The sequence below is a fragment of the Mobula hypostoma genome, chromosome 12 (assembly GCF_963921235.1).
Source record: "Mobula hypostoma chromosome 12, sMobHyp1.1, whole genome shotgun sequence".
NCBI lineage: Eukaryota > Metazoa > Chordata > Chondrichthyes > Myliobatiformes > Myliobatidae > Mobula > Mobula hypostoma.
Window position 1 is genome coordinate 63,292,279 of NC_086108.1, and position 17,224 is coordinate 63,309,502.

The 17,224-nt window shown below is 40.9% G+C and overlaps 1 protein-coding gene across 1 annotated transcript in view; it reads left to right on the forward strand.

Annotated features, from left to right (window-relative positions):
* Positions 1-17,224, forward strand: part of hook1 (hook microtubule-tethering protein 1) — a 93,795-nt gene that overhangs the window by 17,205 nt on the left and 59,366 nt on the right. Inside the window, exons 2-8 of the mRNA XM_063064276.1 lie at positions 1,061-1,146; positions 2,216-2,288; positions 2,782-2,832; positions 5,518-5,650; positions 7,336-7,403; positions 12,862-12,921; positions 15,271-15,354. Coding sequence (XP_062920346.1) covers positions 1,061-1,146; positions 2,216-2,288; positions 2,782-2,832; positions 5,518-5,650; positions 7,336-7,403; positions 12,862-12,921; positions 15,271-15,354 — 555 coding nt within the window. The remainder of the gene's footprint in view (positions 1-1,060; positions 1,147-2,215; positions 2,289-2,781; positions 2,833-5,517; positions 5,651-7,335; positions 7,404-12,861; positions 12,922-15,270; positions 15,355-17,224) is intronic.

Genomic DNA, 17,224 nt, shown 5'->3' on the forward strand with positions numbered 1-17,224 from the left:
GGACGTCTGCTTTCCAAAGCACCTTGGGTTTCCCCATTTAAGCCGCATAATCTGTGCCACCTCTCCATCCAAGGATGAGAATACCTGAATTCCTAGGCAAGACATTTTAGTATTACAGATGTGTTTATTTAAACTTGTGAGGGCACGTGACCAAGTGGTTAAGGCATTGGACTAGTGACCTGAAGGTCGTGAGTTCGAGCCCCAGCCGAGGCAACATGTTGTGTCCTTGAGCAAGGCACTTTATCACACATTGCTCTGCGACGACACCGGTACCAAGCTGTATGGGTCCTAATGCCCTTCCCTGGAGAGTGAAGACTTTCCAGGCGCAAATCCATGGTCTTGCAAGACGAATGGATGCCTTTATTTATTTTATTATTTAAACTCGAGTCAGGGATAATTATAGATTTAAATATTCCAGAATAGTTTAAATCAAACATTTAAACGATCCAACATTGGGATCGCTGAACAGCTATTAGTAACTAGAATAGTCATGATACGCACAGATCTGTAGCTTGTTGGTTGTAAACTCTGTATATTCAGCAATAAGGCTGCTGCTTCCTGGAGGTAATTTGATATGCATGATCAATTCCAACCAATGCTTGATGTTTTAGAATAATAAATACTTGGGCACCAGACACAACTGAAGGATCAGATGACTTTTAAAGGAACAAAACCCAGGTGATTCCTGCAGTAAAAGTAGTAATATAATACTGGAGTTCAGGTAGCAGCTGTGCAAGTACTTATTGTTTGTTTGATTTATTCTTATCTACACCTGTAATTGAAAGAAATCTTGCTTAGCAACCAGTGTGATTCGGTTTCAATAGAATAATGATACTTTATCATGTTATAAAAGAAAATCATGAAAAGAAACCATCATAAAATGTAAAAGAACACTATTGCCATAATTGTTCAAAGAAAATTTATCTTTCTGACACTATAATAAATTGCCTATTAATTTACAATGGCTAATGGATGATATGTCCAATCATCATAATAGTGTCGACATTGTTGATCTCAATGGATGTAATTTATACTTGGATTGTCAATGTTTCCTTCACAGCTACAGACGTTTAATGTTTCTTCAGCATGTGGAAGTATTCAGGATTTAATCAGTGGAACTACCATGGCACAGGTTCTTAACCAAATGTGAGTCATTAAACTTGAGCCTTTCTCTAATGGTGTGGTGCACATGCTATGTATCTAATAATGCCTCATTGAGATAGGCCCTGGGAGCAGCAACTGACAATGGTAACTCCAGACACAGTTAAACCGTTTTGGGAGAAGGAGGCTGGCAAAGGGACTCCAGTTATTTCAAGGGATTGGGTGGTTAAGAGAAGTGATGGGTGAGGTGGAAGAGGGTCAATTTGTAATTACAGTTTTACTTGTAATTAAAGCAATGTGGCTTCTTGCAACTTCAATGTAGAGCTTATAAAATGTTACCTTGGCTTCCAATGGAAGGACTATTATTAGGCCACATCCAGGATACTGATTGTGATGGTTCCAAATGTTGCTCTGCCCATAAGCACCTCAGGAATGCACAGCTGTGGGTTCCATGTTAATTCATTAAATACCCCTGGCATAATTATGTGTGCTGCAGTATATAATAAGAATATTCCTATGCAGTAGCTGTTTGCTGAATTATTTATTGAAGTATCAGAACATGTGAAGAAAAAAAACCCAAAATAACAAACTGGGAGATTTTAATCCTTTGTGGTTACAAAGGAATGGTTGTGATTTTTCTGTTTTGTTATGTCCTGTACATTTCTTGTCCCGTGTTTCCTCTACAACATGTGTTGCAGTTCCCTGGGACACCTGCAATTACCCTTCCACTGCTGACACCTGCTGGGGACTGCTCCCACTCCCATTATATCATTCTCTCTTGCCCATTCTGCAGAAGGCTCTACCACACCACACTTCACACTTTTCCCCTTTACCTTAACTTACTTTAATGAATATCATAATGAGAGCAACCTTCTTAAGGGTGGGTGTGCCTATGTTTCTTCTTTATCCTGTGTTACAGTTCCCTGGGTTGCACTCCCACTCTCCCATTCTGCAGTAGACACTACCACACCACACATCACCCTTTTTCCTTTTATCATAAACTTTAATAAATATCTTTTGTTTGTAATTCCTGTTGTGGCCTGACTCATTTGTGTTGCTTCCTGAGAACAGAGGTTGTAACAGTGTATAACCTTTCTTTCTGCAATTCTTGCAGAGACCCATCTTTTTTCAATGAATCATGGTTGAGTCGCATTAAAAGTGATGTGGGTGAGAATTCCAGATTGAAGGTACAGTTCTGAATGCTATCAAGCTGATATTTTTAAAGGATTAAAGCATCATTGGGATGTTTTGTGTAATAATTAAAAATATGACATGTACATTATTTTAGCAAAGAATTTAGAAGTATAAATTCATTCCTCTTCTAATAGCTCTAAAATGAAAATGTTAAACTGGATTCAAATTTCTGTGAACTGTGTAATGGTAAAACATTGAAGTGTACAGTGGTCTTTAACAGAAAATATAGAACAGTTGGGACAAATTCTCAGCAGCTTTTAATAAATTGCAAAATAGCATACTTACTGAACTAGTATAGTTCAACTACCAATATATACAACAGCCCATTTATACAACTTGATCAAGAAAGAATCAAATGCAAAGCTACGCTGGTTTCACATTTCTGTACTAATTATTTATCTGCCTCGACTTACAAATGCAAAGTTTCTCCTCATAGCAGTCTGAAAGTACTTATATTATTTCTTATGTGTTTGCTATTCTCCACAGCTGAATAATCTAAAGAAGGTTCTTCAGATGGTTCTCAATTATTATCATGAGGTAACATTTTAAGTTACTATGGTAATGGTGCATGTGGTGGGGAAGTAGAAGTAGGAGAGCTATCCCAGAAAATATATTCACGTGTAAGTTTTCACCCTGGCATTAGGGATACATGCCTCTCCAAAGACCAGCACATCTGAATGTATTCCCTTTAGTTTAGAAACTCAGAACTTTGCTAAGTAGCAAGATTACACAGCTGTAAATTTAAGGCTACCTTTTCCTCTTAAAACTTTCATTTTCCTGGAGTTGTGCCTATTCTATTAAGCTAATGGGTAAAGGGTGTTTTTGTAATGTGGATGCAGTGTTTGTTCAGTCTGAACTAGTCATTGTAGTTCTGATTAGAAAGCCAAACGGCTTCTGTATTGTTTAAACTACCTATAATGTAACTACAGCTTCTTAACCCTCATCCAAATCTCAATCTTGCTATCACTTGAAGCACTCATCCATAATTTTATAGGCTCTTTGCTTCCCCATTTGCCTCTATACTGGGTTCTAGACCTTCAGCCTCCAGAAATTCCACCCCTGAATCTGGAAGCTGAACAAGATCTACTTACCCAGATCTTGCTAATTTACAAGGTTTCTTTGCTCTCATGTATCAAACTAAAATTTTCACTCCTCCCGTAATTCATTTTCTTGCCTTTAACTGTACATCAACATTGGTAGTTTCCTAGTGCCTTCTTTTAATTCTCATCCTCTGGCTATCCTTTTTTCCATCTTTTGAATAGTGAAAAAGACCTTGGCTTTTTTGTCCCCAGGAACCCTCCAATTTGCCTTTAGTTTTTATTCCCTAATTCCATCCAACACACTATCTCCTCAGTCCTGATGCAGGTTTTCAACCCAAAGTAGTTCCTTTCCTTCCACGGAAGCTACTCGACCACTCAGTTCTTTCAGGAAATTGTATGTTGCTCCAGCATCTGCAGCCTCTTGTGTTTCTATTCTGTGTCTCAAATCCTTTTTATCTCTTTCTTTCCTTCCTTCTGTTTCTTCAGAAGATTTGCATGAACAGTATGCAAGACAAGCTTTTCAGTGTACCTATAAAATGTGCCAATAATGAAACCAATTTCAATCCCAGGTGAGGGGATTCTTCAATTTTCCTATCTTTTTTCCATAGTGCTTTTCCAAACTTTCTGTGTCCATCCCTTTGCTCTCAACCTGCAAGAATGAAAAACCCAATTATCAGAAAGTATATATTGATAATTGAAGAATTCAGGAAGTTTGCTTGTCTGAATAAGTTCCGCTTGTTTAGGCTTCCACTCTCTTTTTAGGAATGCAACTATCGTGTGTGAATTCTATACCTCATCTGTAGAAGGGATTATATTCAGAAGAAATTAGGTTTATATAAAGTCATTATTTATCTCTCCAAGTTCAGACTACTACTTTTTAAAATGCTATTTTCATCCTTGATTTTCTAAAGGCAAAGGTTTGAATACTTTGAGGGGATTTTCTGTTTACATGACTGTTCTTCATCTGGAGTCTAAACTGTAAATGTTAACAGATTACATTCAAATGTAGGAGCCATTTCTGCTGAACCTAATCATATTCTCCAAATGTTCATACATGCATAACTTCCATTTAGCCACTACTACTTCATTAACAACTTAATGAAGTTATTTTAATACTCTGCTGTTTTGATTTCTAAATTCAACTAATTTAGCACAGGTTTGCAAATTAAATCTGTATTTTAAAGATCTGGATGGTCTCATTCTCTTTTCAATAGTATATTTGCAAATGGACTGAGATTCATCTGTTCAAGATTTCAAAGTAAATTTATTATCAAAGAATGCATACATTATACAACCCAAAAGAAGACAATTTAAAAATAAAGACCAACACCCGATGCGCAGAAAAAGTGAAAAAGAACACACACCATGCAGACAATAGAACTGAGCAACTGCATTCTGAACTACACTGACTCCTTAGATCTGAACCCCAGAGCAGCCTGAAGTAGGCCCAAAGCCTCGGTATGAGTCCATCATATTAGTGGGCATAGAGCACGGCAGCTGGGGGGGGGGGGGGGGGTAGTTTTCATAGCCTGTCCTTAGCCAGGGAGAGAGGAATGAACATTCACAGGAGAGCGAATGAAATCTGCTCCTGCCTCCAATCCCTGTCTTTCCAGTGTATCATTTAGATAGTCCAAACACCGTATCATACTTTGCACCAGGACCCAGTGACCACTGCCATAAACACACCTTCCAGGCCTAGAACACACCATCCAGTGAATCACTCTGGGCCCAGATTTTTCTGCCTAGCCCGAAGCCCCTCTTAATTCCTCCAGATCGGCTCAGCACCCAGAGCGATCCAACCTCACGCCCGGTCCACGGGAATCAAAACTTCGCTACCTTGGCTTTTCCGCTCCGAATGGCTCACTCCATCTGCATCAATTCTGCAACATACCAGGACCGTTCATCCCTCAAATTCGATTCGCTTTTGCTCGCCGCTTCATTGTGGCGATAATTTACCACAATTTACTTCATAAAAGGTGATATTAGTATTAGTGGAATTTATTGCCTTTTGAATTACCAGTGGGCTGTTGCACGCGTTCGGTAGCACAATCTTGAACATTTAAAGTTCAAATGTTTGATGTCAATTAAATAGTTGATAGACGTTTGAGAATTATTTGTTTCACTTGTACAAGAAATGACATGTCTAACAGCTACACTGTTAGTAATTGAAAACAATTTGCAGGTACTCGCCCAACAGATCGCAGAATCTCTTCACCCAGATTTGAGTCTGATTGTAGATCATGTTGATGTAGTGGAACTCGGCAGATTGCTCCAACTGATTTTGGGGTGTGCAGTAAACTGTGAGAGGAAGGAGGGTACGTGTATTGAAAATTTATAATTTTGTTTTGTCAGAGCATTGCAATCAGTTGTATGTGCTCCTTTAGGGCTGTATTGTTTTTTTAGAAAAAAGGACATTTCACATTAAATCATCTGCCCAACTCCTGAAGAAATTGATTAATGCTGAGATATGATTTTTAGGAAAATCATCCATCCTTAACTCTGCCAGTACCTTTTAGTGTAAGCTCAGATAGTTCTGGCAACTAGACAGTGGGAACATCATAAATGAAGTGATGTTGTTTATACAGCATGTGCATAGTTGCTACAGTAGCTATTGAATACTCTTCCCGCCTGAGAGAACTTATTCCTAGCGTGTCAGCTGATAACTGTTGTTTTAATGCAAACTGGGAGTTGAAGCTGCACCAGATGTCTGGACATCACCTTTTTGACATCCAACAGAAAACATAGAGCAGCACAGCATAGAAACAGGCCCTTTGCCCCACTCCCTTCCTCGACGTTCCCTCCCAGCCCCATCACATCTGTGCCAGTGTAACTAATACATCTGCCTATGTATGACCCATATCCCTCTTTCCTTGTGATATGTATGTCCAACTGCCTCTTAAATGTTGGTATGGTATCTGCTTCTACCATTTCTTCTGGCACTTACCACACTCAAGTTTATATTAAAAAAACACTTCCTCACATATGTATTTATCTCCTTTAAACTTGCCCCCGCTCACCTTTGGAACCAATGTGCTCTAGTGTTTGATATTTCTACCCTGGGAGAATTACCCTGATTATCTGTGCCTCTCATTATGTTAATTTCTCTGATTAGCTTTGCTTTCAATCTCCAATCCTCCAGGAATAACAATTTATGTTTGTCCAACCTCTCCTTGTAGCTCAACTCAACCCAAGCCAGTATCTTGTAGAACCTCTTCTGCACCTTCTCCAATGCCTCCACATCCTTCCTGCACTTTGGCCCCCAGAACTGAACGTAATAGTCCAAATGTAGGACAACCAAAGTTTTATACAGCGGTAACAAGATTTGCTAACTTTTATATGCAGTACCCCAGCTGAAGAAGGCAAAGATCCAGTATGCCTTCTTTGCCACTCTATCTGCATGTGCCACCTTCAGAGACCTATACACTTGTACCTCATAATCTTTCTGTGCATCAGGCTCCTAAGGGTCCTGCCATGTACTGTATAACTTCCTCTTACATTTGACATCCCACTTCTCCAGATTAAACTTCAGCTGCCTTTTCTCTGCCCAAATATCTAAACTGATCTGTAGCTTACTGTATCCTTATACACACAAAGCTCCACCATTTTTCAGCTGATCTGTAAATAACTTCTGCAAGTTATTATATGTATTGCAAATAGCAGAAGTCCTGATAAGTCACCTGATCGCAGGTCTACAGATCAATAAAACACCATTCCGCCACTATCTTCTATTGTTTATAACCAATTTTTATCCATTTTACTAATTCACCATGAATTTCATGTGACTTAATCTTCTGGAAAACCCGACCTCAAAAGATCCTGATAATGCTCTACTAAAGTCCATTTAGACTACATTGTCTGCCCTACTCTCATTGGCTGTCTTCAGATTTTTAAATACACGGTACAAATAGAATTATTTTTAAAACTCCATGAGTGAACGATAAAGATTTAAGAAATACATTTTTAATTGTGATACTTTAATATATTTAACTTCTAATTGCAGAGCACATCCAGATCATAATGACGCTGGAAGAGTCTGTGCAACATAATGTGATGACCGCCATTCAAGAAGTAAGGAAACACAGATCTAAGTGTATCATGATTTTAGTGTAGGCAACAGTTTTTTGAATGTTATAACCTTTCATAGCTGAGGGTGATCAGGATAGAATGACAAGATCTAACTTGGAACCTGTCCTTAACTTATTGAAACTATTTGTGACTCCAGCCCCATGTCAGTGTGCTTGATTCCTAAGGTGCCTTAGTGAAGTACTTAGCTGGTGCAGCATTATTAATACTATCTGTATCAATGGTGGCCACATTTGGAAAAAGAATAACAATGGAAGAATATTCTGCATACAGTATATTTCTGTTACCATTGACCATTTCTACCATCTCCCTCCCCTTTCTCGATCTCTCTGTTTCCATTTCTGGAGACAAACTGTCGACCAACATCTTTTACAGACCTGCCAATTCCCACCGTTATCTTGACTACCTCTCCCCACCCTGTCTCCTGTAAAAGTGATATTCTCTTTTCTCATTTCCTTCACCTCTGCCACATCTGTTCCCAGGATGCAGCTTTCCATTTCAGGACATCAGAGATATCCTCCTCCTGCAGAGAATGGGGTTGCCCTTCCACCATCATTGATGCTGCTCGCAACTACATTTCCTCCACTTCTCGAACATCTGTGCTCACCCCATCTTCCCACTTTCCGAACAATGATAGAGTTTCTCTTGTCATGACCTGCCACCTCATGAGCCTCCCATCATCCTCTGTAACATCAACCATCCCCAAAGGGACCCTACTATCAAACATATCTTAAATCCACACTCCCCCCACACTTCCACAGGGATTGTTCCCTCAGTGATTCTCTTGTCCATTTTCCTCTCCCCACTGATCGTTTTCTCGGCACTTATCCCTGCAAGTGGCCTAAGTGCTACACCAACCCATTCAACCCCTCCCTCACCTCCTTTCAGGGCCCCAAAAGTAGTTCTTCCAGGTGAGACAACACTTCACCTGTGTATCTGCTAGGGTTGTTAATATTGAGTCTGGTGCTCGTGATGTGGCTTCCTCTACACTAGTGAGACCTGTTGTAAATTGAGGGACTGCTTCATCGAACTTCTCCGCTTCATTGCAAAAAACAGAACTTCCCGATGGCCAAATATATTAATTCCGATTCCCATTCCCATTTTGACATGTGCCAAGATGAGGCCACCTCAGGGTGGAGGAGCCACACATTATATTCTGTCTGGGTAGTCTCTAACCTGGTGGCTTGAATATTGATTTCTCCTTCCAGTAAAAAATAATATCCATCTCCCTGTCCTCTTCTATTCCCCACTCTGGTCTCTTACCTCTTCCCACTGGTCTATCATCTCCCACTGGGTCTCCTCCTCCCTCGCTTTCTCCTATGGACAACTTTCCTCTCCTATCAGATTCCTTCCTCTCCAGTCTTTCAACTTTCCTACCTACCTGGCTTCACCTATCACCTTACTTTCCAGTCCTGAAGAAGGGTCTCGGCTCAAAACATTGACTGCTTATTCAACACACATCAAAGTTGCTGGTGAACGCAGCAGGCCAGGCAACATCTCTAGGAAGAGGTGTAGTCGATGTTTCAGGCCGAGACACTTCGTCAGGACTAACTGAAGGAAGAGTGAGTAAGGGATTTGAAAGTGGGAAGGGGAGGGGGAGATGCAAAATGATAGGAGAAGACAGGAGGGGGAGGGATGGAGCCAAGAGCTGGACAGGTGATAGGCAAAAGGGATACGAGAGGATCATGGAACAGGAGGTCTGGGAAGAAAGACAAGGGTGGGGGGGAGCCCAGAGGATGGGCAAGGGGTATATTCAAAGGGATAGAGGGAGAAAAAGGAGAGTGAGAGAAAGAATGTGTGTATAAAAATAAGTAACAGATGGGTTACGAGGGGGAGATGGGGCATTAGCGGAAGTTAGAGAAGTCGATGTTCATGCCATCAGGTTGGAGGCTACCCAGACAGAATATAAGGTGTTGTTCCTCCAACCTGAGTTTTTTTTCCCTCCCCCCCCCCCGGGCTTTCCGCTGGGATCGCTCCCTACGTGACTCCCTTGTCCATTCGTCCCCCCCATCCCTCCCCACTGATCTCCCTCCTGGCACTTATCTGTGTAAGCGGAACAAGTGCTACACATGCCCTTACACTTCCTCCCTTACCACCATTCAGGGCCCCAAACAGTCCTTCCAGGTGAGGCGACACTTCACCTGTGAGTCGGCTGGGGTGATATACTGCGTCCGGTGCTCCCGATGTGGCCTTTTATATATTGGCGAGACCCGACGCAGACTGGGAGACAGCTTTGCTGAACACCGCCAGAGAAAGCAGGATCTCCCAGTGGCCACTCATTTTAATTCCACATCCCATTCCCATTCTGACATGTCTATCCACGGCCTCCTCTACTGTAAAGATGAAGCCACACTCAGGTTGGAGGAACAACACCTTATATTCCGTCTGGGTAGCCTCCAACCTGATGGCATGAACATCGACTTCTCTAACTTCTGCTAATGCCCCACCTCCCCCTCGTACCCCATCTGTTACTTATTTTTATGTACACATTCTTCTCTAACTCTCCTTTTTCTCCCTCTGTCCCTCTGAATGTACCCCTTGCCCATCCTCTGGGTCCCCCCCCCTTGCCTTTCTTCCCGGACCTCCTGTCCCATGATCCTCTCGTATCCCTTTTGCCTATCACCTGTCCAGCTCTTGGCTCTATCCCTCCCCCTCCTGTCTTCTCCTATCATTTTGCATCTCCCCCTCCCCCTCCCACTTTCAAATCCCTTACTCACTCTTCCTTCAGTTAGTCCTGACGAAGGGTCTCGGCCTGAAACGTCGACTGCGCCTCTTCCTATAGATGCTGCCTGGCCTGCTGCGTTCACCAGCAACTTTGATGTGTGTTGCTTGAATTTCCAGCATCTGCAGAATTCCTGTTGATTGACTCTTTATTCATTTCCATAGATGCTGCCTGGCCTGCTGAGTTTCTCCAGCATTTTGTTTGTGTTTTGTTAACTATAGTATAAAAATGCACATCACAAAATGCCGAAAATACTGTATCAGAAAACACATAATATAGTGAAAGAGCATCCAGAATGGAGATTAAGCAAAAGATGCTTTTTCAGTTTTCTTGGACATTGCATTCTTGAAATGTAAAAAGGTGAATCCATATGTGAAATATTATCAGTGCTGATGTAGATACCAAGATAGGTTTTTAAAAAAAAGAATAACCATTTGAAACTTCTGTAAGCATGTTTCTTTTAAAAAAAAATTACTAAAGATTCAAGAAAGCTACTAATATTGATGTGTACCATGGGAAAATAATTGACGTTTGGTAAATTTTTGCCTCAATAAACAAACCAATGAGATGCATAAACTCAATTAAAAAATTGCTTCCATCTGTAATTGGAACAGATGCAGGTTTTTTAAATCAGATATTTGGACCTCTAAATTGGCATGCCTGTTGTGTGCTTCGATGACTTGATATTGACTGTCATATTTACATCTAGATTAATTAGCATGCTCTAAATTAGCTGATGAGGATAAGAATAACTAGCGCTGCAACAGCTATCACATCTCAAATCGTCCATAATGAAAACGTTGTTCTCTTTCCCATCATCTTCAGAAATTCCTGCAGTCTTTGCTGCCAGCCACAGCAAATTCGAAGTCCCTCATAATTGTTGATGTTCCTGGAGCCACAGAGCACTTTCTGTATTGCTATGTACTGTACTTGGTATTTATGTTATCTGCTATTGCCAAGAGAACTATTAATTTTTCATATTATAACATAGAATCAGGTTTATTATCACTGACATATGTCATGAAATTTGTTGTTTAGTGGCAGCAGTATAGTGCAATACATTAAAAAAACTCTAATTTACACTAAGGAATATATTACTTAGTTAGAGATGCATCATGGAACAAGCCCTTCCAGTCCTTTGAGCTACACTTCCAAGAAAACTCTTTTATTTGGGGGAAAAAAAGTGTAAGCAGACAGCAAAACAGTGCGGCAGGGTTCATACCTATGACTGCATCCCTGTACACCGTTCTAACTCCATAATCAGGTTCGCAGACGACACCATGGTGATTGGCCTGATCAGAGGGGATGACGAGACAGCCTACAGGGGCTAGGTCCAGCACCTGGCCGTGTGGTGTGCCAATAACGTCCTGGCCCTTAACACCCAGAAGACCAAAGAGATTATTGTGGACTTCAGGCATGCTAGGAGCCGCTCTCATGTCCCCATCTACATCACCGGAGCTGTGGTGGAGCGGGTATCAAGCTTCAAACTCCTTGGTGTCCACATTTCTGATGATCTCACCTGGTCCCTGAACTCCTCCATCCTGATCAAAAAGGCACAACAGCGCCTTTATTTCCTGCGGCGCATCAAGAAAGCTCACCTCTGTCCCAGGATACTGACGGACTTTTACCGCTGTACCATTGAGAGCATACTCACCAACTGCATCTCAGTGTGGTATGGCAATTGTCCCATATCGGACTGCAACGCACTCCAGCGGCTGGTGAAAACTGCCCAGTGGATTATTGGCACCCAATTGCCCACCATTGAGAACATCTACCATAAACACTGCCTGGGCAGGTTGAAAAGCATTATCAGGGATGCATCTCACCCCAACCATGGACTTTTTATCTCCTCCCATCCGGTAGGTGCTACAGGAGCCTCCGCTCCCGCACCAGCAGGCACAGGAAGAGATTCTTTCCTGAGGCTGTGACCCTGCTGAACCTCACATCACAGCGCTAAGCAGTATTGCACCCATGTTAGACTGTCTCAGTACTTTTATACTTGTGTGCTGTAGCACTTACTTTTTTATTGGCAGTTATTTTGTAAATAATACTATTCTTTTGCACTTCTAGTCAGATGCTAATTGTATTTCATTAGCTTTGTATCTGTCCTCGGCACAATGACAATAAAGTTGAATCTAGCAACACACATAAAAGTTGCTGGTGAACGCAGCAGGCCAGGCAGCATCTCTAGGAAGAGGTGCAGTTGACGTTTCAGGCCGAGACCCTTCGTCAGGCCTAACTGAAGGAAAAGTGAGTAAGCCTCCAACTTTCAAATCCCTTACTCACTGCTCCCCCTCCCCCTCCAACTTTCAAATCCCTTACTCACTCTTCCTTCAGTTAGTCCTGACGAAGGGTCTCGGCCTGAAACGTCGACTGCACCTCTTCCTAGAGATGCTGCCTGGCCTGCTGCGTTCACCAGCAACTTTTATGTGTGTTGCTTGAATTTCCAGCATCTGCAGAATTCCTGTTGTTTAAAGTTGAATCTAATCTAATCTAATCTAATAGAACATTCAGAAATCTGGTGGCGGAGGGGAAGAAGCTCTTCCTAAGACATTGAGTGTGTGTCTTAAGGTTTCTTCCCGATGGCAATAATGAGAAGAGAGCATGTTAATGGTCTCCAAAAATGGATGCCACCTTCTTGAGGCATCACCTGGATGGTGAGGAGACTAGTGCCCACAATGAAGGGCACCAGTATATTGACTGGTCTGTTTTGCATTGCAGCTCATGAGTAAAGAACTGCCAGGAATATATGGTGAAGCATCTGGAGACTTGGAACAACGGGTAATTAGAAAATATGATCACATTTTACTTTGCTTACATTTGATTATTACGTCCAGAATTTATTCTAACAAATCTGGGTTTAAGCCATTCCTTTAAAACTTAAACAATAGTATATTTTTAAAGTTAAGTAAAACTCTATTTTTAATCACTATAATCAGCTCTATTCTCAGGCATGTGGACTCAAAATAATAGACAGCACTAAGCTTTTTTTGAAAGTAAGTGTTTTAATTTACCCATGAAATGTTAGAAAGCAGAACTGCACTGACTGACCAAAAGATTTCAGCAAGCAGTCATTAAATTGGATGACTTGAATTCCTGTAACAATTTTTTAATAAAGAGCAAATTTGTTAGTGCATCATAAAGACTGGCAGTTAGATGTGAGTGATAAAATTTGGGTAGGAGAGGGACAAGTAAAAGAAACTTGGTTTTTGGCAAAGGAGAAGATCTATAGCATGGGGAAGGGTGGGGGTGCAGGTGAAATTCCAACAAGGACAGAATAGTAATGCAGAGACGAAGGTGGAGCAGAGATTCTACATGTACGTTACTCAGTGGTCACTTCATTAGGTGAAGGAGGCACCGAATAAAGTGACCACTGAATGTATGTTTATGGTCTTCTGCTGCTGTAGCCCATCTACTTCAAATTTCGGCATGTTGTGTGTTCAGAGATGCTCTTCTGCACACTCCTATTGTAACAAGTGGTTTTATGAACTACTGTCACCTTCCTGTCAGCTTGAACCAGCCTGGCCATTCTCTTCTGACCTCTCTCATTAATGAGATGTTTTTGCCCAAAGAATCGGCAGCACAGTCATTCCACAGTCAAATTCACTTAGAATACATTTCTTTCCCATTCTGTTGTTTGGTCTGAACAATTAAACCTCTTGACCATCTCTGATGCTTTTATGCATTGAGTTGCTGCCATATGATTGGCTGATTTGATATTGGTGTACTGATAAGGTAGCCACTGAGTCCACATCTTTAATTTCTTGAAATAATTTTGGATGAATTCAGATAATCAAGATTTAGTCATTAAAATATTTTACAATGATACATTCCTCTCCAGCATTGATACTGCTAATGCCTTCTCTGCATAGATGTACCAAATGAACTCTGCCACGTCAATGTTGTTAATTTTAATCAAAAGAGACACCGCATGAATTTGGCTCATGCCTTTTACTGATGTTATTGATGCTAGTTATTGACACTGTTGACATTGGGTATTGGTTAACTTTGATATTCAAGTTAAATTTTTGAGTCAAAGTCTTCCAGGATATTAGAAGGAAATGGAATGTTGTGGTGGGCATTAGTAATAGTTAGAGATGAGCTATGTGTAGTTGTGGTCAAGTGTGGTATAGAGGATCCTCATATGTACAGGCCCAATCAGGTAGTTAGGGAAGACCCCAGTGTGCTAGTTATTGAGTATAATTCTTGTGTGACATTGATGAAAATTTGGGCATTCTCAGAAACTCGGCATATTGTCACTGTTGACAAACATGGGACTACCATAAAGATGGGAACTGGGAAGGGAAGCAAGCAAGGGTGCATATCTGTGTTTGATTTGGTAAGCAGGTTGGCTGGCCTGCATTGTTCAGTGAACGGAGAAAGGATCAAGGTGGTTCTTTTTGAATTTGAGTCCAGTAGTCTGTCAGGGATGGTGTTTTAGAATTTAAAAGGCATTACAATTATGGAACAGATTACCTGTTTCACCAGGGGCATCACAAATTAGAAGGAATGAGGATTTCATTCAGAGCAACTAATTGCAAAGAAGGTAGAAGTAGAAATATATTCAGAATGAATGTTCTAGTTTATAGACAACATCGGGTGATCCTTTTCTACATCCTCTCCAAAGCCTCTACATCCCTTCTGTACTGTGCAATCAGAACTGCACACAATTCTCCGAAGTTCAACGTGGCTGCAGTATGACTTCCCAGCCAGTGAAAGCAAGCATGTTATACACCTCCATTGCCACTCTGAAGACTTGTGTTGCTACTTTAATGGAACAATAGGCAAGCAATAATTTAAATGAAAAATATTTTTCTAGCCACCAGGAGGCATAAAGCATAAGAAAACAAAAAGTTTCTACTTCTGATGAAATCAGAAATTGCAATCTAATTATGTTCAACGTTGGTCTGGCTGAAATCTTTTACCTTTGAGTCTGAGCAAATTCACAGTTGTATAAAAGCATGCAGTCAGGCGGTACAGAAGCACAAAGATTAAAGAAAAGTGGATTTGAAATAACCTTTTCTATCTTATAATTACAAAATTAAATGTTTTAATGTTGACTACCAGTTGACCCAATACATCCCTCCTGTTTGTAAAACGTGAGGGAATATTTGTCGTTTATGTTTTCAGCTGCAACATGCCATGGAAGACCTGAATGATGCTTTGGTGGAGAAGAAAGAGTTGGCACACCGGTGCCAGGAATTGGATGTTCAGGTCAGTGTACAGAAAGCTGCTTTATAATCTGCATTTGAAGAATGAGCTTCAACCATACCTCAGCATGTTCAGCCAGTGTCAGTCTTCGATTATCTGGGAGTGAAGATGTGAAAGGAAGAAAAAATTGAGTTCACTATCTTTGTGTTTATAAAAGCCTATAAAGTAGATTGGAAAGAGGGTCCAGTATGCTTCTTCACTTGCTCAGTGTCCCTATGAAACAATAATTTCCCCTCAAATGAGTGTTTGGTGAGAATAGTGAAATGCTTGTGTACTTTTTGATTTGTATTTGCATTCGGATTACATTGAAGAATCTTGATTATTGCTTATTTGCTAAGGCATATAACACTTATGCAGAAATGTATTTAGCCTTGTACAGTACAAACTAAATGCTTATCTGAACTATTAATGTCTATTTATAAATAGCACTATGAAATATGAGGTGCAGCTATGTTTTTGCTGTAACTAATTATCTTAAATTCAGAATTGCAGTATTGAGTTACAAGGCTGAGGTGTGGAAATCTAGTGGTTATTTGTTCTGATGGAACAAGTAAATAGATTCCTATTTATCCGACACCTTGTTTGATCTACTGATGGAAGGGGAGCCTCTTAAAGTTTCTACCTGAATCTGATGGTAGCTTCAATAATCTGTATTAGACTAAGGAAAGAGAAGAGGATTGGTATGGCCTTGGGAAATGAAGCAAAACCAAAGGTTTAGGCGGCACTGTATTATTTTCTAACTTCATGAGTAATCACAGGTACCAAGAGGAAGAGATTGAAATTTGATCTTTGATGTATACATGCAATGTGCTGGCATTTTCATGCTGTAAGCCACCTCGGAAATTTGTTTTCCTCAAAGTTGCATTTTCTTGCATTTCATTGGACTCATTTTTTGGGAGGAACTTTAGTCAGAATGGTTTTTAAGAGGTCCAGAGGCTTGAAGGGTGAGTGCATTACAAATGCTTTATTATATTCCCCGCTGGACCTTGGATAACATTTATGTGTTATCTACGTGTGGGTGATATGGTAGCACAACTGGTGAAGTTGCTCTCCCACAGCTCCAGTGGCAATTTGTACTCTTCATATGAGTTAGCTCATTCTCGTTGTGGCTTTGAGAGTTTCACTGAGTACATTGCTTTCTGCCCACATTCCAAAATTGGGTCAGTAGCTTTATTCACCTTTGTAAATTATCCTAGCATGATAGTTAGTGGTAGATGGGGATCTTTGAGAATAAACATAGAACATAGAATAGTACAGCACAGTACAGGCCCTTCGGCCCACAAAGTTGTGCCGACTCTCAAACCCTGCCTCCCATATGTCCCCACCTTAGATTGTCTAGTAGTCTCTTAAACTTCACTAGTGTACCTGCCTCCCCCACTGACTCAGGCAGTGCATTCCACACATCAACCACTCTCTGAGTAAAAAACCTTCCTCTAATATCCCCCTTGAATTTCCCACCCTTTACCTTAAAGCCATGTCCTCTTGTATTGAGCAGTGGTGCGCTGGAGAAGAGGCGCTGGCTATCCACTCTATCTATTCCTCTTATTATCTTGTACACCTCTATCATGCCTCCTCTCATCCTCCTTCTCTCCAAAGAGTAAAGCCCTAGCTCCCTTAATCTCTGATCATAATGCATACTCTCTAAACCAGGCAGCATCCTGGTAAATCTTCTCTGTATCCTTTCCAATGCTGCCACATCCTTCCTATAGTGAGGCGACCAGAATTGAACACAGTACTCCAAGTGTGGCCTAACCAGAGTTTTATAGAGCTGCATCATTACATCTCGACTCTTAAACTCTGTCCCTCAACTTATGAAAGCTAACACCCCATAAGCTTTCTTAACTACCCTATCCACCTGTGAGGCAACCTTCAG